General features: G+C 43.1%; 1 protein-coding gene across 1 annotated transcript in view; it reads right to left on the reverse strand.

The window, feature by feature from the left end:
* Positions 1-1,846: 1,846 nt before the first annotated feature.
* The window catches only part of HS3ST1 (heparan sulfate-glucosamine 3-sulfotransferase 1), a 29,802-nt gene continuing 6,438 nt past the window's right edge, over positions 1,847-25,210 (reverse strand). Inside the window, exon 2 of the mRNA XM_045550382.1 lies at positions 1,847-3,176. Coding sequence (XP_045406338.1) covers positions 2,133-3,068 — 936 coding nt within the window. The 5' untranslated portion in view covers positions 3,069-3,176 and the 3' untranslated portion in view covers positions 1,847-2,132. The remainder of the gene's footprint in view (positions 3,177-25,210) is intronic.

The raw sequence follows: 25,210 nt of genomic DNA on the forward strand, positions 1-25,210 counted from the left end.
ATTTATAGGCATTTTGCAAAGAGCAGCCTCTTGGGAGTCAGACAATCTCAATGGAGTTTTCTCTCAGTTACCAAATTCCTGGACAGGCTTAGAAACTTGACTTAACTTCTCTAGGCCCACTTATTTATTCAGCTCTTAAATGAGTTTGATAAAAGCAAGATCCAATGATGTGCTGCAGAGGAAAGCACTCTGTGCATTGCAAAGCACCATGTCCATGGGGAGCATGCTATAAATATCTCTGCTACTTCCTCAGGGAAGACGGTGGCTTAATGACAACCTTGATGGGTTCTGAAGAGGAGGGCATCCGCTTTGCTGTCCGTGCACGACCTGGGGTGGGGCATGGGCCATGCTAAGGTCAGGCCAGCCTGGAGCTGCTGAAACATAACCAAGGTGACTCACTTCCCTGATAACCGGGCTGAGAAAACTGCAGGCTTCTTCTTGCCCTTCCTCTAGCTGGGCCACACCTCTTAGGACAAAAGTTGTTTGGTACCAGAAAAGAAATGTCAAGTCAAATCAGGAAGAACTGGCTGTGAGTCTAAGATTTTCCTTTTGAGTTCAGAAAGAGTTTGGCAATAAGTAAATAACCTGTGCTTTGCCTATTAGTGGACTCCAAGCCCTGCTTGATAGTCAATGTGACCTTGGGTAAGTTTCTCATGTTCTCTGGGCCTATTTCCTCCTCTTTAAACTTGCTATAATTTCAATATCCTGGGGTTACGTGGAGAAATTTCAATGAATTCTTTTGTGTAGGAGATGATCAATAATGTCTATTTCTGTCCTTTTCCTTAAGTATAAACTATATCAGGAAATGGTTTATTTTGCTTGTTTGTATTTTCCCTTTTACTGTAATGAATGTTTTACTTTCATAAGAAAATAATTCCAAACCATTTAATTCTGTAAAAGAAAAACTGAATGAAGAGTGCAAGAGAAAACTTAGGATCAGAGGGGTTTTTATGGCCACCTCCAACAACCTGGGTGTTCAGGGCCAGAAGTGAAACTCAAATCTGGCCTCTAGCCTCTGGGTGTGGCTGCAGGGGTTTCCGTATGTGCTACCCTCAACTCTTTTTAACTTCAACGCTTGGGGGGGTTTAAATTTTCTTTCACATTCAGGGCTCCACATTTAGAGTTGGTTTTGAAAGGTACATATATTTATATCTCAATGCATATGGTATATGTCTATAAATGCATATTGATCTTTCAGGAAATAGATAAACAGACCCCCAGACTAAGTGAAAGGCCAGCCCTTAAGTCAGCTTTCCACAGAATCTACAGGATGAAGACACACATAGATTTTGCAATTTATGCTTTCTATTCCAAGCGGCTTTCTGGAAGCCAATTGCCACCTGGGATAAAATACCCAGCCCTAAAATAATTCTGAAGGCCAAGGGTTTAATCCCCTTTATTGTACGGTTTGCCCCCTGCTAAAATCGGAAGTGTATGCAAATATTCTTTGAGGCAAAGATGCACCACAGGGGACCTCTAGCCAGTTGTTAACTGCTTCTCCATCCTTGATGTTGCCTTGTTCACTTTGAGCTTACGTGGGGTTAAAATACACATTCAAGTACCTGCTGAAGTTGGGAATGGATAAAATTGCCACCTCCAAGAAGCTCAGTGAAGACAAATCTTACAATGCAAGTAAAAAATAAGTCTGATGACCAGAGTGAGACATTAAAAATTAAAAAGAGCCATGCAGAAAGGAGAGGGGACAGAGAGAAACATAATAGACATGAAAAACATTTTTTTTTTTTAAGTAAGAAAAGAATCTAGATTTTTGCAAAGAGTACAACACAGAGAACCGTTTTGAGTTGGGGGCAAGTTAATTATATTCAAAAAAAGATACTGTCTCCAGAAAATTTTTTGTTGTTGTTGCAGTGAAATATTTTAGTTCCTTCATATAGAGACATATTACACAATGTTAACAACCATGAAAAACAATACAAAATGCCCTCCATTTAACAAGTAGAAAAATATAACTAGTATATATGGCAATTGTGAATCTAATACTGTACAGAAGTAATTTATGGATTTTACAAATAAATTATAGCTTAAATGCCTTTTTAAAATCCTTTCTCCCCCCCTCTAGATGTACACCAGAACTTACAATAGGAAAGTTTCCGAGCCTAGTTTATTGCAAATCAGTGCCAGTCAAATGTTCTGCCGACAAGCTCAAAGAATTTCTTATTTGGCTCGTGAAAATATTCGTGCAGTTTGTTGAGTAGTTTGGGATCGACTTGGGGGTGTGCCCGGCCTTTGGACTCGTGTAAGCAGCGGTCCCGGCCACTGTCCCGCAGGCAATAAAAGCCCTTGGTTTTGTTAAAGTAGAAGTTCGAGGCGTTGATCTGCGGCGACAGCTTCAGGAACCTCTCCACCTTTTGGATCTCGGGGAAAGGGTCCCTGATGAGGCGGTCGCCGTCGACGATGTGGATGTGGCGCAGCGGGAAGAAGCGCAGCCAGTTCTGCATGTGCACGTGGTACAGGCTGCGGTTGAGGGCCTTGTAGTCCACGTTGAGCCGGCCGTCCCGCACCAGGAACTCCTCGATGGACGGGTAGGGCTTGCGCTTCTGCACATGGTTGTAGAACACTTGGGTGTAGTCGGACAGCACGCGCTCCGACGGGTCCCGCAGGATAAGCAGCAGCCGGATGGCCGGGTTCATGCTGTGGACCCTCTCAGGCACTTTGGGCGACGTGAAGTAAGCGGGGGTCTTTTCCACCGTGAGCTGGCGCGGGGAGGAGAAGGGCATCTGGCTGAGGTACCAGCCCAGGCCCTGGCTGTAATGCTCCTCCCAGTCGAAGAAGTGGACCTCGTTCTCGGCGGCCGCCACGTCGGGGTGCAGGCTGAGCATCTCCAGCAGCGCGCGGGTGCCGCCTTTGCGCACGCCGATGATGACGGTCTGCGGCAGCTGCCGGGCGGAGCCGTTGGGAGCCGCACTCTCTTGGACGACATCCTGGAGGGTCCCCGCTTTCCGCAGAAGCTCCTGCTGACCTGGCTCGACCCCAGGGGTGGCGGGGCGGGAAGGCACTAGCTGGGGCTGGGCCACCAGTAGCACCGCGCCCAGGAGCAGCACGGCCATGCCGGACACCACGGTGGCTTCACTGGGCCGCGCGCCGCTGGGTCATGAAGCGCTGCAGCGGGGAATGTCTCCGATCAGTGGCACATGGGTGCCGCGGGCTGCCAGTTACTAGGGAACAAAGGGGGTACATATTAAGCCAAAATAAATGCAGGGGTAATCCACCTGGCCACTCTGTAGCCACTCGATACACACCCCCCTCCCCAGAATTCTCAGTTTCTTTATCCAATAAAGCACCAGGTGGCCAACATTTCCTGCAAAGGGCCAGAAGGTAATATTTTAGGCTTTTGGGGACATAACTGTCTCTATGGCAACTCCACTCCAACTATGCTGATACAGATCTAATGCAGCTATAGAGAATACACAAAGGAATGGCCGTGGTTGTGTTCCAAGAAAACTTTATTTGTAGACACTAAGATTTGAATTTCAGGTAATTGTCGTGTCATTAAATATCATTCTTCATTTTATTTATTTATTTATTTATTTTTGCAACCATTTCTGTGTTTAGCTCTTTGGCCACACAAAAATAGGGCCAGGTCTGGCTGACCAGTCACTGGTTGACCAGTTTGCCAACCCCTGCTATAAAGGAAATGATTGGGAAGGTCCTTTACACCTCAGCAAACATCAATGAAATATTTACTACTTGCCAGCCCCTTGCAGAGGGGCAGGTGATACCAAAGCTGGCTTGTTTCTGTGCCCTACTACCCCCCACCAGGGACTCCTAGTCTAATAGAGCAGGTGAATCTATATGGAAGATTGAACATTTAGTCTCAGTTCTTCACCCTGCATCCAACCGTTACTGTGGCCTCATTGTGGGGTAGTGTGCTGCTCAGAAATTTGGTTTGGGCTTGGCCAAACCAAGCCCAGAGGGTTTCCACTAGCCCTGTTTCACTCTTGTCACAGCCAAGAGAAGAATGTACCCTGGCCAGCTTATGGTCCCAGGGGGAGGATGAGAGACACGTATGGCAGAGCTGCCCCATGAGTTCACTGTGTGCAGCGAAGCCATCCCAGCTCACGAGTTGAGAATGCACCATTGGTTTTACGCCACTGAGTTTGGTGTAGTTTGTATTGCAGCATGAACTTGGGAAAGGTTCACTGATGCAACCTGACTACCGGCATCAAGGTGATATATGTTATGACTGTAATTTAGGTTCTATGAAGACACATTTTCATTCATTTTGCCTGAAACAACTGGAGATGGCCTTATCGTAGAAGACATGTTTGAAGTGGGCCTAGAGGAATAAATAGGTGAAGATACTAGAAAGAACAAAAAGCCTTCATGTGTACAAAGCTTCACTATTTATAAAGTGGTCTCACAGTCGGCTCCATTGATTGTCACCACAACCCTACAGCACAAAGCAGGGAAGCAGGAAGCGTTATCACCACCATTTTACAGATGACAGTCTTGTCTAAGGACGCAAACCTGGTCTATTTCAAAATTCACAGCTCAAATTCAAAATTCTAAATGCAGGGCTCTTTTTCCACAAATCACCTCCCTTCTACCAAACTTCTCCTCTTTACCTATCTGAGGTTTTTCATATTTAGGCAAGAAAATCCCTCAAGGACACATCTGCCTGCCTAGATGCTGTGGGGTTCCAAAGATGGGTGAGTCAAGGGTTCATGTTTTTAAGAGCTGATATACAACAATTTGCGTTTGACAATCTCCCAAAAAGAGTAGATTAAAAGCTCTTATTTAAGTCAGCCCAGTTTAAACACATTAAAGAAAAGGTTAGAGTCAGGCCCAGCTTGGAGACTGTGGGATTTACAAAGCTAGTGGAAATATCCCTATCAAGAGGACCCATCATCTTCTTTATAGTAGTTTTAAAGTTTATTTCATTAGTTTAAAACTTGTCCAGAATGAATAAATGAAGAATAAATTCCAAAACTTTCATTTTTATGATCAACCAGTTGATCTACCTCTGAGATTGTGTAATCTGCTTTGAAAAACATATATTAAAGAGCAAGCAATTAAACAAACGGAAGCTTTTAGAGAACCACAATACACTGGAGAAGGGCTTGAGAAATCGCGATGAAAGTCCTTAGGAAAAAAACAAATGTTTAGGCAGGGATGGCCAAGCAAGATGTGGTTTCAGGTTGTTTCTCCTGATTGGATGAGCTCAATTTAATGGGCCATTTGCTTTAGTCAACTGAAAGTTTCATTATGTTTCAGGTGAATTTCATTTCCTTCTCAATCGCCCAAGTGGGGCTGACCAAATGGATCAGTTGTGGTTGCCTTTTACATGTTTGGGGTGTGAGTATGTGTGCATGTGTGTCAGGGATGAGTGAGCCAGGGCGAGACTCTGTGTGTTGGGCACTCCTGTCACCAGCGTACAGTTCTGTATTCAGACTCATGTACAACCGATCCATGTTGTTCAATACTGCAGTGATAGAGCCGGAAGCCAGATGTGAAACTGATATTGTTGAACTGTTCATGCTCTTTCCACGCTAACATGAGGTGTCCTGGTTAGCACATTGCACATGAGATTTTTTCCTAAAAAGAAATTACCAGTAGACAGCAAGGAAGAAACTAAATATAGTTTGCCCTTCATGAAAAAAAAAAAAAAAAACCTGGGCAGTTAGTATTATAGTTTAAAAGCTCCTTGTATGTACTTTAATACTTTCTAAAAATGTATTTACTTATGTCTAGACCTTTTTCATTCCAAAAATATTTGAGGTATATGGAAAAAAATTAGCTGAAGTCTTATATACACATATGGCATATATATATATATACACATACTATATATAGCATACATATAGCATGTTTGTGTATAAGACTATGTGTATATGTATAAACGTGTGTATGCATATATGTGTTTGTGTGTGTATATATATACATATCTGCATATCTAAATATATGTAACATATATTACACATGCACAATAGGCAATGGAATCCGACTTCCTCTTTTTTCTTTTTTTTCTACCCGTTTGAAAGTAAGACCAACTTCCTCTTGTATGGTTTGATAATTTGGACTTCCCAGTAGTACAGACAGAATTTCTGAGCCCTTTAGTAATACCCTCAGAAAAGAAAAGATCCCCAAGCTCAGGTGAACCTATAAGCCACCCTGATCTTGAGTACGGAATTATAAACATCAGAGCAGAAGTGAGTCATTTAGTCTTCACCTCCATACCCCAAGATGACTTGCCCAAAGTCACATAGAAAATCTGCTCCTATAACTCTTGGCCCCTGAATTCCAGATCTGTAGTTTAGCTGCTATTATTTGTCTCCCAAGTAAGAGGTTATAACATAAAATAATGACAATGTTTTTAGGATTCCAAAGAAGAGACATCCAACAAAATCTACCTACCAGTGACAACTCTCTGCCAACCAACTCTAGAATCAGCTGACAAACAAGTTATGTACAGCACGGGATCAAACTCACTAATTTGTTATCTTCAGTACAATGGTCAAAAGGAACTACACAGGTTTTGGAGTAAGAATTCCTGTCTCTAGTTTTGAACTTAGTCAAAGCGACTTAAACTTTCTCAGCATCAATGTCTTCATCTGTAAAACAGTCATAATTCTATCTGCCTCAAATTGTTACTAGGAGACTGAAATGAGATAATGTGTATTAAGGCTGTGCAATAGAAATATGTGAGCCACATATACACTTTAAAATATTCCAGGAGCCACATTCATAAAATAACATACTTCACATAACCCAACATATCCCAAATCACAAAATTAATGAGATAGTTTGCATTTTTTGTGCGAAGTCTTCAAAATCCAGTGTGTATGCATCTAGCCTTACAGCACACCTCAAGGCCACATGTGGCTGGTTGGCAGCTGAGATGCAGAGCACAGAGACAGAGAGCACTGAGGACATTTGCAAATCTTAATCCAAAACCTCTTTAAGTGTGGAAAGCTCTCACTTTCTTAATAGCAAGATTTCCTATCTATTCACAGATTAGGAGCTTCCTGAACAGGAAAAGGACTAGGGAGGCAAGTTTGAATTTTCAGGCATCACAAAGACAAATTCGTTATTCTCTCTCAAGAAATGAACCAGATAGAATCAAACAAATAAAAGCTTTTGAAAGTCTGGAGCATGTAGGTGGCATGTGAATGGACCGAGAATGCTCTACAGCACTTGGAGATGAAGCCATATCACGTGGCAAAAGCAATGATCAGAGCTCCCATCTGCAGCACTTGCTGAGCAGGCACCAGGCTGACAAGCTTGCACACAGGGCTCCCTGCGATCCTCACTGTAGGATCGATCCTCTCTCGATCCTCGAGAGAACTCAGATTATTATAAAAAAGTGAGGCTCAGAGAAATGAAATGGTTTGTCTAGAAAGTTAAAGGCAGAGAAATAATGAGAAATGAATCAAACTCAGTCTGAACACACAAAGCCAGGGACCTTATTGTCCTTTTCACTCCTTGGCAACGTCTGGAGTTAGTATGCAAGTAGTTCCTGGATCCCCTTGGTTTGACTCTTTGGTCCTGTTGAACATTTATGCCTGGTACCAATTCTTTGATGAAGGACAAAAAATTTTTTTAAGGCCTAGACTGGCTAGGATGGGCAAAATAAATTCCCTCCTTCCTGTTGTAGATGGGTCAATAGGTACCAAAGGGAGATACAGTCACCTCTCTGTTTATCTCCCTTTATCAGGGAGGCTGTGTTCTGGGTGGTGCAGTGACACACCAAGCCCTGCGTTTTAAGAATTCACAAGAGTCCTTCCCATCTGCAACACTAGGCTTCCTTGAGCCTAACTGTGAAGACATTAACCATACGTCTGGCATGGGAAACCCAATGGAGTCCACGGCATTTTCCAGATGGAGGCTTCCCTTCCACTTCAAATTAAATCTAAACTCCTTTCTAGGCTGGGGAGGCCCTTAGACATGGACTCTCCTGCCTCAATTTGCTCCTTCAGCCAAGCTACAGCCTCACTCACCTTTCTGTCCTTTTGAACCCACCAAGCTCATCCCAGCTTTGGGCCCTGACATTTGCTGCTCCCTCTTTCCAGGATGCTGCGCCCCAGGTGGTCTGAGCCTGGCTCTTCCTTGTCATTCTGATTTTATTTCAAATGCCAGCTTTCCCTGCAACATGAGCACGCCCTCTCGCCCTCTCTCTTTTCATCGCTTTCTTTCACATCATCCCCTTTTATATGCCTCATATACTACCAAAAATTACATTTGCTTGTTTACTGTCTGTCTCTCCACCCAACAACGTATATTTCAGAGTCTCCTTGTCAGTGCTTTGCCTTCCTCTGTTGCACCCCACAGGACCTGGCATGATTTCTGGTACGTAGTAGGTGGTAGAGACACAATTTGTTGAATGAACTTGTCCAATGCAGCACACAGTGGGGCAAATGGCTGGAAGTTACTGGGAAAGGATTTTAACTTAGCAGAAAGAGAAACTTTCAGGTGGTGAATCTTCAATCCCTGGAGAGTCAAGCAGAAACCAGATGTTGAAAAGGGAACTCAACATGTCCAATGGTGATTAGAAAAAAGATCACCTGAAAGTCTAGGAAATATTTTAATTAAAAAAGGAGGGGAAGGTATGAAATAACCCTTCAAAAATATTTTAATTTTCTCCGTAAATCTCCTTATTACATAATTCACATCATGACCTAGATTTCAAATGTAATTAACTATAATATATTCTTTTGGTCCCACTACTAGAATGCATTCATGGATGAAATGAAATATCTAGAATATTTCATTAAAAAGTAAATTTAATACACGAGAAACAGTGATGCCTGCTTCCTTCTGTCTGTAGGACACTTGCACAACCCCTCAACAAGAGACGGTGACACAACTGTCACAGGCAAGAATCTCCTTCAGGGTAACAGGGATGATCAAAACACTCAACCACAAGCAGTTTAATGCATTTAAGGAGAAGTTGGAAAGAATGAGATTTCTTCCTGAGCACCCACTGTGGGCCAGGCAGTAAGCACTTGGGTGTATTATCTATTCTCATACCTGTGACAATACTGAGAGGTGGTGGTTCTCATTTTATATTTTTTAAGCAATGAAAAGATGGTGAAGCGTATTGGATCAGCAAAGGAGGTTTTGCGGTCAGAGAGATCCAGGCTAGAATTCTTATAGGTAACTGACCTCAGGTAAGTTTCTTACATCTCTGGGGCTCAATGTGCTGCTCTGTAAAAATGAGCTTAAACCTACTTCAGAAGGGTGTCACCATGATTAAATAAGATTACCCTTGCCAAACACATAGCAAGTTGTCTGGCCTACGGCAGGCATTTAACAAATGTTAATGGCCTGCCTTTCTCTCCCAAAAGGTGTGGAAATATGCTATTAATGTTAAATGACCTCCTCAAGGTCACAGAACCAGGAAGTAGCAAAACTAAAATTCCAAGGGCCATCCCCAAGCTGTTCTTCCGTCCACCTACCCATTTTGAACGCTTCCTCTTGGGCAGTGGGGAGTGCTTTCCAGGCATACGGGGAACTTACTCAAGAGCAAGATAAGATAGCAGAAAGCATGAGAGCTATTACACTGTTGCGTAAGATCTGCTTCTTTCCAAGCATCCCATGGTGCTGAGTAATTTGACTTTCTGGCATGTTCTGAAACTCGAGAAAGACAATTTGAACAACAAAAGTGTCACTTTTTTTTTTTTAATCCAGCCAAACTTCTGGGCAATCAAATGGGTAAGATTATTTATTCATCATTAGGAGCCGAATATGTCTTTACTTTCATCTTTGCACGACTACTCAGGAGCACCTTGCAGCAGTGTCGAATTTCCATCCTTGCCAGGTCATCTTGGAAACCAAGAAATCAGAAATAGATTTAGTTTATGCCTGTCAGTCTGTGAAAGGACAGTGATATTTTAAGACCTGCATAAATATTTATTTTCTTGAAATTGCCTACACTTGACACTCTTCAACAAATGTTGACATTCACTTTTGTTTGGATTTACTTATGGCAACAGTTGTGAGGTGGGATGCAGTGGAAAGAGTTCAGGGTAGAAAAAACTAAGTCCAGATAATGTCAATAAATTTCCTTGGACCACATTACTGTCTGGGGGCAAAAAAATGTGTAATCAGGTCCATTTTGCCCTTGAAAAAGAGGAGAACTCTTTGAACATCCCTTCCTCCAGCCTTCTGCACTCCCTTGAATCCTGGGCGAAGCTTAGAGGTTCCATATTTACAAAAGCTTAAGTGGACAATGAACACAACTCTCTAGGACTGAAGGAAGGAGATGCCTTGGCAAGCCAAGGAACGCTGCACGGGGAGATAACAGGAGCAGGAAGTGCAATCCCCACATTACTTCTGAGCCTCTGAGTGCTCCGTGATAAAGTGAGAATGAGACATGCAACCTGTCCCATAGTACCCTGTGAGTATGACATCCCCTCTCAACGTTATTCTCCAGATTAGGTGCAAGATTAGGACCAAGGATCTGGATAAGAAACCCTCCAAGGATTTCTAACCGCAAATTAAAATCACCAGACATAGTGCTTTCCAACCATAACTATGCACAGGGATCCCCTGGGGATCTAGTTACAAATGCAGATTTTCATCCCGGAGGCCTGAGATTCTGCATTCCTAATGAGCTTCCCGAGGAGCTGTCCTACCCACCTACAGTCCTAGGAATGTCAAGGACCAAGAGAGCTCAGCACGCTGTTATTCAGATTCTGATCACCTTGGCCTGGGGCAGGGGTGGGCAATATCCTTTGCTTTTTGTTTCCTGAGGTTCTTGGGGTAGTTTGTTTTTAATTCCAGGACTGAAAACAATTGTGGTAGACAAAATAGGGAAGGATTAGCCTGCCACGGGGGTTGTATTATGGGGGGAGGGAGATGGAGGGAAGATGCTGGAATTAACAGATAATTTAGAGCCACAAACCTGGTCTCAAATGTCAGCTCTGTAACTTAAAATCTACAAGACAGCCCTGAAACTCAGAGCCTGAGGATCAAATGCATTGACGCTATATATTTATTGTGGGGATTAAATAACATAGTACATGTGGAGTGCTTAGGATATTGTCAAATTGCCTAGCCTGTGACAAGCCCCCGAATCATGGTAGCTATTTTTGTCCCTACAAAAAAAAAAAAAAAATGCTGTGTGGTATAAATGGGATTCAGGAATGATAATTAGCCAAACTCATTTGTTCGTGATCCAAAGTACTGCAGTGACTCAACCAGACAGAGGCTCAAAGAAGAAAGGAAAGTGACACACAGAAATGATCTGGTTGTCTGTGGGACGGCACACAGTAGGTCCTCCGTAAATGCCTCCTGAATGAATGATGAACAGCCAGGTGTGTGCGGTAGCAAGGCCCCACTGTAGGCAGGGGAGGAGGAGTTACTTCTCAACATGTTTGATCTGCGATGCTGTGCACAGAAGGCAGCAGTGACCTAAATAAATCCTTCATTAGAAGCAGAAACGCACTGGCTCAGGCAGCGCGCACACAGGTCTGTGACAGGAGGCGGACGGGCTTCTCTTACTATTCAGTGCAGCTGAGTGGAAAAGCGGAGCCGTAGCAGACAGGAGGCAGGAGCTGGGCTGCCTCAACCCACTCTGGTGTGTGTGGCTCAGCCCTGCTCCAGGTGTGACTCAACCACTGCAGGAGCCTCCCTGCCTGGGGCGGACAGTCATCCGTCACCCCACAGATGGCAAGCACCCACGAATCCCATGCGTTTCCCCAGAAATGGCCAGCAAAGAGACACAAGGCATCAGAGGCAAAGGGCCATGTGCCATCATATTGTTCTGTTTTATCGTTTTGCAGAAAGGAAAACTGAGGTAGGCAGAGAATGAGAACCCCAAGGTCAAGTGTGCAAAGGCTGAACTGAGTCAGAAACCTGGCGGGGGGTGGGGCGGTCTCCTGGTTCTCATTCACTGGACCCCAGGTTGCATGTTGGGGCAGGGAAGATTACAAGAGTTCACAGCTGAAAACAAATTTGTGTAAATCAAAGTAAATTCTTTTTCTGGACAGGCAAAGGTAGAAAGACGATTGGTCTCATTTCTTGAGCCAGCCTCTGTTATGGACTGAATGTTTGTGTCCTCCCTGAATTCATATGTTGAAGCCCTAACCCCCAGTGTGATGGTATTTGGAGGTGGGGGCTTTGGGAGGTGATTAGGTTTAGATGAGGTCAAAAGGGTAGGGACCTAACTTGATAGGATCGGTGACCCTATAAGAAGAGGAAGAGAAACCAGAACTTGCATGCACTTGCACGCGCTCTCTCTCTTCTCCGCAGTGTGAAGACGAAGCCAGAATGCAGCCCTCTACCAGCCAAAGAGGCCTCACCAGGAGCCAGATCTGCTGACACCTTGATCTTGGACTTACAGCCTCTAGAACTGCAAGAAATAAATATCTATTGCTTAAACCACCCATTCTACAGTATTTGGTTGTAGCTGCCAAAGCTGACTAATACATAGTCCTCAGAAAACACAGTAAGGACAAGGAGTTTGCCTGGAACCTCTCCAACTCTTTAAGTAGCTCCAGGAGCAGCACACAGCTGCCTCTGAATTCAGGCAGGTGACATCCATGGGTGAACCCTGCTGGCTGATGGGGGACCATGACACACAAACACACAAAGTCTGTCTAAAGAAGCAGCTGCTGCCAACCCTGGCAGATGCAATCAGAGACCAGGGACCAGAGTGGTCTGATCTTCAGATTTTTCAGGATGCAACTATGGATATTTATGTGAAAAGTCAGTCCCAAGTAAAGTGAAAGAAACAAAAAATAAAAAAGATCAGAGGGCAAGTCAGCAAAGATTGATGCCTCAGGTCGGTGCTTTGCCAGTAGGTGAGCACTCACTTTTACAAGGCACATGTGACGTTTCTAGGATTATACATTGTTCCTGGAGATGCTGAAATAATCCAGTCCCCGTCCTCGAGGGGCACTCCTGTAACATGGAAGGCACACATGGAAGGTACTAATCACTAGGCTTCAGAGTGGACCTAGATCCGGCCACAGCAACGCGAGGGCCCAGAGGAGAGAGATGGACCTGGCAGAGGAGGAGGAGGGCCTGGCAGGGTCCCACGGAAAGGGTAACGTTCAGGCAAAGTCTTTGAGGAGACTTGGGGTTTGTTCAGCAGAAACTCCCTCGGGTGCATTCATTCTGGGTACAGTTTGCAGGAGGAAACAGGGCTGGGCAGGGTGGAAGGAAGTCCTTGGCCCATGCTGGGGTTTGCTATGAGAGGCGCTGACTATAGCGGGTGTTGGTGGAGATGAGGCTGCAGGCTCCAGAGGCTTCAGTGCCTTGACTAGGAATTTAGAAGCAGAGTGCATGAAAAATAGCCCTGGCAATGGAACAAGGCAGAAAGTCCTGAGCCTGAATCCCAGCAAGGCCCCTTCACCACGTACAGGTTCCGACTTAGACAGCATTAATGGAAAATCTTGGAAACTTCTGCTTAGGTTTGGCCCAGGAACTTGTTTTTATCTTTCTTTTTGGAAAAGCATGTTCTTGGTTTATCAGGATGCTTTAAAAACAAATATTTAAGAGAGCACTTAGTATTGCCAGGCAGCATGAAACACACAGGGTCAGAGCAATGGCTAACGTACACCCTTGCCTGCAAGGAGCTTGGGGGGGGGTGCGGCGGGGGACTGGCATGGAAACAGTGGAAGCACAGTACCATAGTGGGTTTTGATTTTATATTGGCCATATTTTTTTTTTACCTTTTCTGAATAAAACTGATCTTGTGACAGCACTAAAAAAATTGATTAGCACATGGTTCTTTCCTCTGCCCCACACGCACACACCACTGCAATTTTCATTTGTCCCTTATGTGAAAAATTTAATATGCACAATTCAAGTTGAATATTCCTTTATTCTGATGCTTTGGGTTCTACAAAATGAATTAGTACCTCATTTGCTTCTGATTCAAGCTTTAAACTTATCTATAATGAATGTACTTTAAACAGTGGTGCCTGTTTTGTTATCTCACTAATCTTGAAATATTTAAATGCCATGTAATCTATCCGGAGGAGCAACACCCTTGCACTCTACACAATTCACTCTGTGATCTCTTTTTATGTCTTATAATTTCACTATCTTCAGATTAAAATCAATGGTATGTATCAAGTTAAACCATCTGGGGCCTGGGTCATTCATTCTTTCTGAATGTTGATGCAAAATGATTTATATTTTATACTTTAAAAATGTTACTTATTATTACTTAAAGTATTTGAAACAAGCTGGCATCGGGGGAAGAAATTCAGGAGTCACCTGCATGAATTAAAGGAGCTCCGAGTGGGGAGGCTGGCAGTAAGAGCCTGGCTTTGCCTCCAGGTCCACCTCACACTCCCTCTGGGTAAGTAAGAGCAGCTAGGTGACCTCTGCACACCTCATTTTCCCATGTGAAATGTGGGCTTGGCAACAGTACCAATCTCGTAGGATTGTCGTGAGGATTAAAGGAGATATGACAATATGAAGTGCTCAGGAACAGGCCTGGCATGTGGAAAACCCTCACCAAATGTCAGTCAGTCACTGTCAGGTTTCCGTCTTCCACTGTTGTAGCTGATAAAGGTTCTATTCAGGTAATCAATATTGCAAGCACAGATAATTTCAAGCACATAAACTGCATCTCCACAAAATCTGCTTTGCTTGAAAGGGCCAATACACTAGGCTGCACAAGTGCTGAGCTGGGAGACCAGAGCTGGGGTCCAGTCCTGAGCTCGACCCTGACTTCCACGTGACCTTGAACAAGTCACAGAAATACCCTAAACCTCATTTACAAAGGATCATAAATTCCTTTGTAAATATTAGATCGTAAATTCTAAGATCTTTTAATATATATGTAAAACATGACGCTTTCAGAGAATTAAGAAACATATTAACACTTGTTTGTCATGGCAAGATACCATTATGCAAAATTCCAAATCAAACAGTTACTGTTAGAAGTTAAGCACAAAGTTTTGTCAAGTGTGTCAGAATCAGTCTAATCTTTCAGAGGTTAAAAATGGTGATATGTAAGAGTTTTCCAACATTTTCTTCTAGAATTCTTATAGTTTCATGCCTTAGGTCTAAGTCTGTTATCCACCGTAACATAAACATTTGTACCCCCATAATATGCTGAAATAATAAAAAAAAAGATAGTGACATGTATCAAATTTCCAGGCTGCTTAGGTCTTCTTCAAAAGGGAGGTAGCGGGGAAATAATACAATCGTTAGTGGGAAAAATGACTGTTTCCCTGGGTAGGGCCTCTCAAACTGCACTTGCTATGATTGTGTTCGCATGATATTTAGTACTCATTCAATGATTATTAATTGAACACACGATCTGATTAAGAGGTGGATCAGTCAGACTACAAAACAATTTATAAAGAGAAAAAAGCATTATACTGTTAATGAATGAATATTTGTGTTGCCCCAAATTCATATGATGATATTAAAGGTGGGGCCTTTGGGAGGTGATTAGGTCATGAGTCTGATGACCTTTTAAATAGGATTAATGCCCTTCTAAGAAGAGGCCAGAGAGCTAGCTCACTTTCTTTCTGCCATGTGAGGATACAAGGAGGAATCTACAGTCTGCAAGCAGTGAAAGGGCCCTCGCCGGGACCCAACCATGCCGGCAGCCCTTCCAGCCTTCCAGCCTCCAGAACTGTGAGAGATAAATTTCTGCCGTTTATAAACCATCTAGTCTATGGCGCTTTGTTGACAAACAAAAGCAGCCCAAGTTGACAAACATAAGCATTATATAAAAAGTTTTCTCAGTGATAACAAAATATACCATGAGAAGAAGCCCTTCAGCTTGGGGTGTGCGGTGGGATAAGATTTGCCTTATTTCCACTCCAAAGGGGCAGTTTAAGGACATTCTAGGCTGGATGGGGGTGATTTACTTCAGGGTTTTTCCTGCTTAAGTGACATGTGTAAGCTTGAGAGTAAGGAAAATTGTTTAGGACAACGGAGGAAGGCTGAGAGCTGCCACGGGGGTCCAGCTTCGTGGTTTTTGCCACATATCACCCTCGACCTCTCCCTAAGGAAAAGGAGAAGCAACCTTTGAAGAACATCAGGCTGGAAGAGAAGCAACGTGTCAGCTTGCCCAGAGTACACACGGTTCAGAGTGGAGACATAAGCAGGCATGCAGGGTATCAGGCACTTGGGGACTGGAGACAAAGTCGCCATCCGTCCTGCCCCTTCCCTTAAGCAACTCACGACCATGCAGGTGTACGGCGTGGAGAGGCAACGATGCAGCGGGAAGGCGGGCGGTCAGTCGTGATTACATTAGGGTTAGGGCAGAGAGAGGACTACGGACAAGCTGCTTGTGGGCGGGGCAGAGACAGTCACGGAGAATGTAACAATAGGTGCACACGCATCATGCATAAAAACCATTTTGGTCTTCTTCATGTGTTTAGGTAAGAAGAACTCTAAGAAAGCTAGGTTTAGAAATGGTTTGTTTTATATTTCAAAATCAAAGAGACATGAGTTATCTCTTAATAACTTATTTCTTCCTCTAACTATTAGAAAACAGAGGTGTTGGGGGAAGGAATGAAGGGCAAGTACGAGGCTGCAGGAGATTGGCTTTTTTGTTCCTTGTTTCTTTCTTAAATCCGACAGCACCGCATATCCGCAGGCAGTCTCCTATCCAAGTGCTAACCGTCCCTAACCCTGCTTAGCTTCTAAGATCAGGCGTGTTCAGGGTGATATGGGCGTGGACTAGATAGGCTTCTCTCTGTTGCTTCTTCTTATGCCAGTGTCCACTGGATTTGACAGGACCTTAGTAGGGTTCACTCATAAAGTACTTGATTTCAGCTCCTTCAGAGAGGAATCTAAGGCATAAAACTTTTGTGTGCATATGAGAGTGTGTACACGCACGTGTGTGTCTGTGTGATTGCTCCAATGAGGAGCTAAGATTTCAAGACTTCCAGCTACTGGTGCACCCTCTCAAGGCCATCAGTGTATTAACGAACCTAGCAAATACCTCGAGGTCCTGCAATTTTTCAGCCCACAGGATACTTCCATGAGGATGAGTGCTCAGGTGTCTCAACAGTGAAACTAACTGTGGCCGCCTTGGTCAGTAAGTCATGCTGCTTTCTCCTTTATCAACCACATTTACTTCCAGGGCTGGCTTTGTATCCCAGATGGTTACCAAAACTAAACCAGCACAGTCATTAGTGTCCAACATGCCACGGAAAATAAGTAGGTTTGGCCAAAGAATGATGGTTTAAGTTAAATGAGGCTTTGAAGACTGTGTGCTGAGATTTCTGGATTGGCTGTCCACAGTTTTTCTTCAAATGCTCAGATTCGTAGGTAAAGAGACTTTTAATACTGTGAGTCACTAGTATTAAGAAGTGACTTTTTCTTGCAATTATTATCCTCCCTTCCACAATATAAACTAGCAAATTCAGACACTGCCCAGGGTAAATGTCATTTGCTCAGGACACAGGTCATCAGGCCTCATATGTGCAGGCTCTGTCGGGCATTGCCCAGGAATACAGGAAGAAGATGGGGTCCCATCCCAAGGAGCTTACTGTGTAAGGGAAAAGATGCACATGGAAACAAACACAACCAATCTAATGCGATGAAGCAGGCTGTGAAATAGACATGATTTTATCAACTTAAAGGAGGATGGAAAGAGGAAATTTGGGATATGGTTCATGGAGAAGACATCTGAGAAAAAGACAAAAACAAAGTTCAACACTTTTAACTAAAGTCCAGGCTAAAGTATATAAATAAAAAAAGAGAGACATAAATGGAGTGGTGTGAAAAGATCAAAGCAATTGGATCTAAAACACCCTGGTTTTAAACTCTGAGTTAGTTACATGCCCTTGGAAAAGCTGTTTTTTTCTGTGGGCCTCATTTTCCCATCTGAAGAAAGGGAATCCTGTGTACTCTCTTTGGTGGCCATAAGAATTAAATTAAATATTATAGAAAAAATATCCTAGCCCATCTGACACATGGGAGACTTCCAATAAATAGTAATGCAGTGGTATTCATTCAATGAATAATAGCTTGATGACATTAGCTTGAAGAGAAAAATGAAAGAACAATATTGGTAATAATTTAGGTTTTATAACTAGTCGTGTCTGCTTAAATAATTGTTATAAGGAAAGAAACTACAACATTCTGAAAATCGACAAGAAGAAAACATTCTTCAGTGAAAGCACAAAAATGTTTTGCATTAATAGCTGTGCAGGGACAGATGACAGAGAAGAAGCATAATAAAAAAACATAAAGTGGTTCTTAGTCTAGTGTTTTTAAAGGACACCTATTATAAGACAATTAGCCTTTATGCTCCTTTAGTGGAGAAGCTTAAAGAATTACTCAAGTAAGAAAAAGTAGCAGGTGATGACAATCTTAAGCGCGTGGGTTTGCTTAAATCAGTGGGGCCTGGTAGCCTCTGTACCCAGAATTCCACTAAATGGCTCCTATGCCAAGCCAGAGCCCTTCAGCTGCTTTTGTTGGAATTTGTGTGGCCAAGAAAACGTGGCTGGGAGTCAGAGCAGGCAGGAGCAGGTTCTACTTGTTAGACCAGAAGTGTAAAGACGTCCCTGGAACAGGCCCTGCAAGGCTGGAGAAAGGCTGATGCACACCGGAGAGCTCAGGCAAGGGCAGGGCACAGGTGACATTGGCCTTACCCAGAGAACATTTTCTTGAGTCACTTTCATTCCTTTATGAGGTGCCAAAGGACAGCTGCCAATCTGAACTCAGGAAATCTGAACTAAAATACCACCTTCCCCTCAAAGACTCTCACTTCCCAACTGCCACGACCTAAGGCCATCTCCTTCCACCCCCTCTACCCACACCAATGCATATTTCAGGCAGTGACCCAGCACTAGCACCCTGGACTGGGCAAGATGAGGATGAGGACGTTTGTCTTGCTCTCCAGGAGCTGTTTCCTGAGGGATGCAGCCAAGTCAACAAGTGATTATAACATTGTCACCTGCAAATTAAGGACCTGCCTCACTCAGGACACACTAGGTTAGGCTGAGGTACATACCACATCTCAGCACTTCCTCCCCATGGCTGCTTGTCCCACAAGGGTTGGTGGCAGGACTCTGCTCACTCAAGTCTCCCACAGACCCAGATAGCTGCCCTGAGTCCTGCAGGCGGCCAGGCTGGATGCAGGGAGAATGTGCACAGAGCATGGGCTGGCTCTGACAGCTCCAGGCCTGGTGACCACACTGCAGCCCCCCTCACATTCACAGCGCCATCCTGAACTTCAACTAGGAGCCCAGTCCTGCCAAGGGCCTAGAAGAGAGAGATCCACTGTGATTACCACACAAGCAATGATTTACTGTGAGATGGGGAGGCGGTGGGTCGGGAGAGCATCCAGACAGACCTTAAAGAATGAGACACTCTGAACCTGATGAGAAAAGGTTCCAGGCAGAGGGGACAGTATGTGTAAAGGATGTGAATATCTACATTCTTGATTTATCTGGGCACAGTGGACAGTCCTGTGGTCAGATTATGAAGCTGTATGTATAGGACGGAGAATGGAAAGGGTTGATGCCTGAAAAATTAGAATGTGACTGCTATCCTGTGGAACTTCCATTTCAGCACTAACTTTATCATAAAAAAAAAAAAAACCCAGTAAAAGAAGAGCTAGCCTTCAAGCACCCACTATGTATGTGCATTAAACACTCCAGTTTAATTAAATGCATTATCATATTTAACCCTGATGACTTTATGAAATTGAGGGTATTAGGGTCCATGGTTCTTCATTCAACAATTATTTCTGGGGTACTAACTGCTAGGCATTGTTCAGGCTGGATACAGAGTTAGGGGCTCTAGACAAAGTCCCCTTCCTCCTACAATTTATTGAAATGGATTAAACATTAAATAAATGGAATGTATGAAAAATACATAATTATAAAAGAATACATAGGTTTAGAGAGATTATTAACTTGCCCAAGGTGATACTGCAATGAAGCCACAGGTCGAGACTTCATTTCTTTCAGCCTCTGAGTCCTGCAGGTGAACACTAATGCTGCAAAACAACGGGAAATCATGGAACACTCTGCATAGAGGATAGGGCAGGGACCTGATTATACTTGTGTTTTACAAAGATTGCTCTGGTCAGTGGGAGAGATTAACACAGAGAAACATTGCAGATTGCCAACGGTTATAAAAGTTGCAGAGCTGGGGAGGAAAAAACAAAGGGAAACCAGAAAGATACAAGATTGGTTTTTTAGCTGAAGATAGCAATAAAAGAGAAGTCAGGAAGCTCAGCAGGATCAATTACCAATAGCAATATATAAACATAAGTGTGATAGTTGCTCAAAGGCAGGAAGGATCGATTCAGAGTTACCATAGTCGATTAATTTTCTTCTTTCATTGCTTCAAATGTCTTTGTGCCTCAGTTTACTATTCCATATTTTTTTTTTTTAACCTGTGGGCATGTAACCTAGTTTTGGGCTCATGGAACCTCAAGGGAAACATCTTCTGGAGGCTTTTGAGAAAGATTTCCCTCTCCAATTAAGAGAAGAGACGTTGCCCCAACTTGCTCTCTTCCTGCTTTAGAGCAGAGTGATGAGATCACTGCTTGGGGACACTGTGGCCCTGTCACCACCTAGAGGGGAGGATCAGCCAGGAGGAGCAGGTGGACTGAAAGGCAATAAGCAGCTAGATCCATGAGGACATCCTTAATCTGCTTTTTAATCAAAACCAGGCTAACCAGCAAGAAAAATTAATCATTACTATTAGGGGCCACAATATAGATGCTGAATTATGTACTAGGCTCTCTAATGGGTGCTTTGCATACATTATAAAATGTGATTCTCACAGCAAAAGTCCACAGGGATGTATGTTTCCATTTTATAGATACGGCAACCAAGATTCAGTGAAGCAAAATCATTTCTCCAATGTCCAATAGTCAAATAATACACTCCCTTCTACATCAGGAAACATGCTCTTGTGCCAGAGTCACTAGGAACTCCAAAGTGCTTGGAGAACGGAGCTCTGGCCCCAGAGATGAGCCTTTGTGGTGGCATGACTGATGGGGATGGATCCATTACCCCAGAAATGACCAGTTAACACAGTGCATGCAGATGGGGCTTAGAGACAGGAGGGAGGCCAGGATGCCCTGAGCAAACCTTTCTCAAGGAGGAATTGGGGCAGAAGCGATAATACCCTGAAACTCTTTTACAATGTCGAAGTTCAGCTAATGGAAATCTGGGACCAAACCACACAAAACCCTCACACAGTAAGAGTACCAGCAGGGACACCGGGTCCGTCCCTCCACAAGATGGCACTCGGATCCCTTGTCTTCCATTGTCATCTGTGATGTTACGCTGTCACGGAAACAGAACAGGGAGAAAGGCACAGGCATCACTGTTTCTATAACACTTCGTGTTCTCTCATGTTGACCATTACAGCTTCTGTGTCTTTCCGTCAAGGTCATGGGGCACTATGCTGTGGTCCTGAGAAGCCTTGGAGCAGGGAGAGGGAGTGGCATTCACCTAAATGACTGTACTGGGATTTACTCAGGGGCTGCTGAAGACTGTGCTGTCGCGAAACGTCACTGGACTTCCATGCTCTTCACACCCCTTTGTCTGTTGTCCATGGCTGTTCTGTCCGCTTGTCTTCTCTTCTTCTCCTTCCCCTTCTCTCCCTGTACTTTGTATCATCATCTAACCACTCCTCCCATATCTTTTCTACATTGCTGCTTCTCATGTGTTGGCCCAGAAAATTAATAAAGTTTGCTTGAATTATATAAAGTAAGACTAGAAAACAAAGGGCAAAAGACTGAGATACTGTCCATGAATATGATGTATGAGATTTAGTTCCTGATCTCTGTGACATGACATTGAGTTTGCAATGCAGAGGCCATCCTTGCTCTCTCTTATCTTATCAATAGCATCTTTTCTTTTTTTTCATGCTAGCTGTGAACCAGGCACAAGAGAATGGGCACAAGGGAATGCCCCCTGATTTAGAAGGGAATATATTATTTGAAGTATTGGACATTGGAGAAATGATTTTGCTTCATTGGTTGCCTTATCTGTAAAATGCAATTATACATCCTTATGGACTTTTGCTGTGAGAATCACATTTTATAATATATGCAAAGCACCATGTAAATGCTTGACATAACTTATTAATTTAATGTACATGAAACTATCCTCTGCTATAATTTTAATTATGCCCATTTTGCAAATGTGAAGACTGAGGCTTAGAGATATGAAGTAATTCACCTCCTATGGCATGGAGGAGAAGTAGCCTAGCAGATTCTAGCCGGATTTCTCTGGCTGGTTAAATGTTCTTGCTAACCATGATGCACTTATGCCTTTTTTCTGGTCCATGGTCCATACAAACACACTGCTAGTAAGCAGCTCAGGTTAAATGAGGAATTATGAATATTATATCCATCAGAAACCAGTTATTTCTGCACGAGCAATACCTCATTATTGAAGAAAGCATAAAACTCTGCTTTGGAAAGTTTACATGCAACAAAATTCTTATTAATTTATTTCTCCATCTGGTTATTACCTGAAATGGAAACACAACATTTTCACACCCTTCCTCAGAACAACATGCTCCAGCAGTCTCAGGGGAGATCTAGGATTCAGTTTATAATCTGAGGTCATCTACTTGGGGGGGAGCGAATCTGAAAGGCTCTCTAACAGTTTTATTAGCTTTGGATTCATCTGATGCAGGAGCAATTTCAGGTGTAAGTTTTCAAAGCACAAAGTATCCCTTCAGTGCACTCAGTGGAGCCCTTGTGTTAGCCTGGCCTTTCTAACTCCAGCTCTACAGTAACGAGCTCGGAGCAATATTTGTGTTAATAAGGCACTGTCTTAGAGGACCAAACACTACCCTGGTGGCCCCACAGGGTTGAAATAACACGAGAAAGAATAGGGCTCACTTATTAAATGCACAAAGACTTCTGTTTTGCTCTGTGCTTCTTTTTCTCCCTTTAGCAAACAAATAAGCTTGCCTTGGTTCAAGTGTTCTTTTACTTAGCTCACCAAGGAAAACAACCCCCTTCCCTTTCGCTTTGGACCATGCCCCAGCCCCTCGTAAGTCATAAGTCATTTCACCTTCGAGGTTACACTGTTCTCTTTCTTTAACTTCCTATGGTTCTAAAACTTTGAGAAAAGTAATCTTTCAGAATTGTTACCACACTAAGTATGCTTAATAAAATATAGGAAGCCCAGGTAAATTTAAATTTCAGATAAACAATGACTAATTTCTTAGTATTTAGTATCTGGGGGCATACCTATACTAAAATATTATTTGTCATTTATCTGAAATTCAATTGAACTGCGTCCTGTGTTTTTATTTGCTATTAATAAATCTGGCAACTCTACACAAGAAGAACATAACTTCTATTGAGCATCATGCCAGGTACTTCATATTGGCAATCTCCTTTAATATTCATTAGAACTGAGAAAATCGAGGCCCCCAAATTTGTCTATTTCTCAGGGCGATACAACCAGTAAGGACCAGGCCAGAAATTCCAACAGACATGACTTCCAAAGTCATGTTCTTTCTACCACAAGAACAACTCCAAAATCTAATCCCAGAAATCTGTAACTGACATCTCATTCCTAACCTGGAAACTGGGAAAAATCTGGTTTGAGAAGTAATTTAAGAAAAATTCAAGCCAGTTTTCTAGAGGAGGCTCTCAGCCCACTCTCACTTGCTGCCACACAAGTATTTATTTTTCTGAGAACAGCTAGGCGAGCATGCCTTTTCATTTCAGCTGCATCTGCAATCACCTTTTTCCCACTGTATTTTAACTGCTGATACAGAACTTTGATTTACTCTCCTAAACTAAAGGGAGTGAAGACATTTACATAAAACAACCTATTGCAGGGTGTATGTGTACCTAATCTGCAGGAATTCTAAGGGAAATTCGACAAGACATAAAATGCTGAAAATGGAAGTTCCTGAGGGATAAAAGGAGACGTGAATGTTTTAAATCTAAGTGTATTTCTTCACTTATAGAAAAAATGGGCTACTCAGTCCTCCAGGAATTTAACAAATCTCCACCTTGAACGATTTGCTCACTGCAGGGAGAGAATTGTGCCTGTGGATCCAGAATCTGCCTCCTTCACTCTTGGTATCTAAGAAAAGCTGCTTCACTTCCGGGCCTCAGTTTCCTTAAATATAAAATGAGGATGGTAAGAGCTCTCCTGCTGCCCTTGCAGAACCAGGGACAGGAGCCAAAGATGACAGCGGATATTATCACATTTTCTGAAAGTAGGGAATTATCGTCACTACATTCTTTTCATGCCAGAGTGCTTCTGCAGGAGCAGACCAGGATCTACTCAGCAGAGGGCTTGTGTTAATGTGCCAGTTATTCAGCTGGAGGGACCACATTGGGAATCCCTAAAATAGACAAACGAGTTCTCAACAAGGGTTGGAGGGCGATACAAATTTAGACTATGCTTTATCATTCTTCTTTGGCTTTTCTCTCCATGTCTCTCTCTTTTCTGAAATATTTCTCCCCCGCTGAAGCCTTCCCTGATTCCCTCAGACAGAAATGCTGACTGTTTGTTCTTTTCTGAGCAACTACTTGGAACCAGACACACAGTTCTGCCAGGCCCCTGCTCTCACGGAGCATATATTCTGGTGGGGGAGCTGGAGATAGTATTCAAGTGAAGCAATCGAGTAACGAGATGACTCCAGAGAAGCATATTTGCTACACAATTATGTAACAGAAGAAATTATTGCTATGAAAGAAAGAAATCGGATGACGAAAGGGGAATATTCTTGGGATGGTCTACCTAAGGAGACAGAAGCTTGCTAATTTGACTCCCATCCTAAATTGTAAATTCATCAAGAACAAGAACTATTACTCTCCTGCACAACTGCCCTGCCGACAACAGTCAATATCAAAGTTTGGGACAGATTTGGGAGAGGGTGTGTCAGAGTCTCAAAGGGCATAAGTACACTTCATACTTGGAATAATTTTTAAAAAATATTTTGTTCTCATAAGGAAATTTTGTAATAATAAAAGCCATTGCCAGATAAAGAAATTAAAGCCTTACCAAAAAAAAAAAAAAAAACAGAAAAGAAAAAAAGAAAAATCTCCACGGATGATAGGAGTCAGGTTTAATGTACGTTGAAAAGCACAGAGGGAAATTGTTCCTGGCACAAAACTGATGCTCAGTTAAAAAGGTGCCGAATGTCACAATTCTGAGCATCTGAGCATCGATACTTCACAGTTAAGACATCCTTGCCACACGCCTCAATCACTGTAGTTAGCTAATCACTTGTGATCATGTATCAATGTCTTCCACGCCGGCCTAAATTTCCTTGAGGATTGGCCCTTGATTGGTTTTGTTCACCAATGTATTCTAAC

Source organism: Lemur catta, chromosome 4, assembly GCF_020740605.2.
Source record: "Lemur catta isolate mLemCat1 chromosome 4, mLemCat1.pri, whole genome shotgun sequence".
NCBI lineage: Eukaryota > Metazoa > Chordata > Mammalia > Primates > Lemuridae > Lemur > Lemur catta.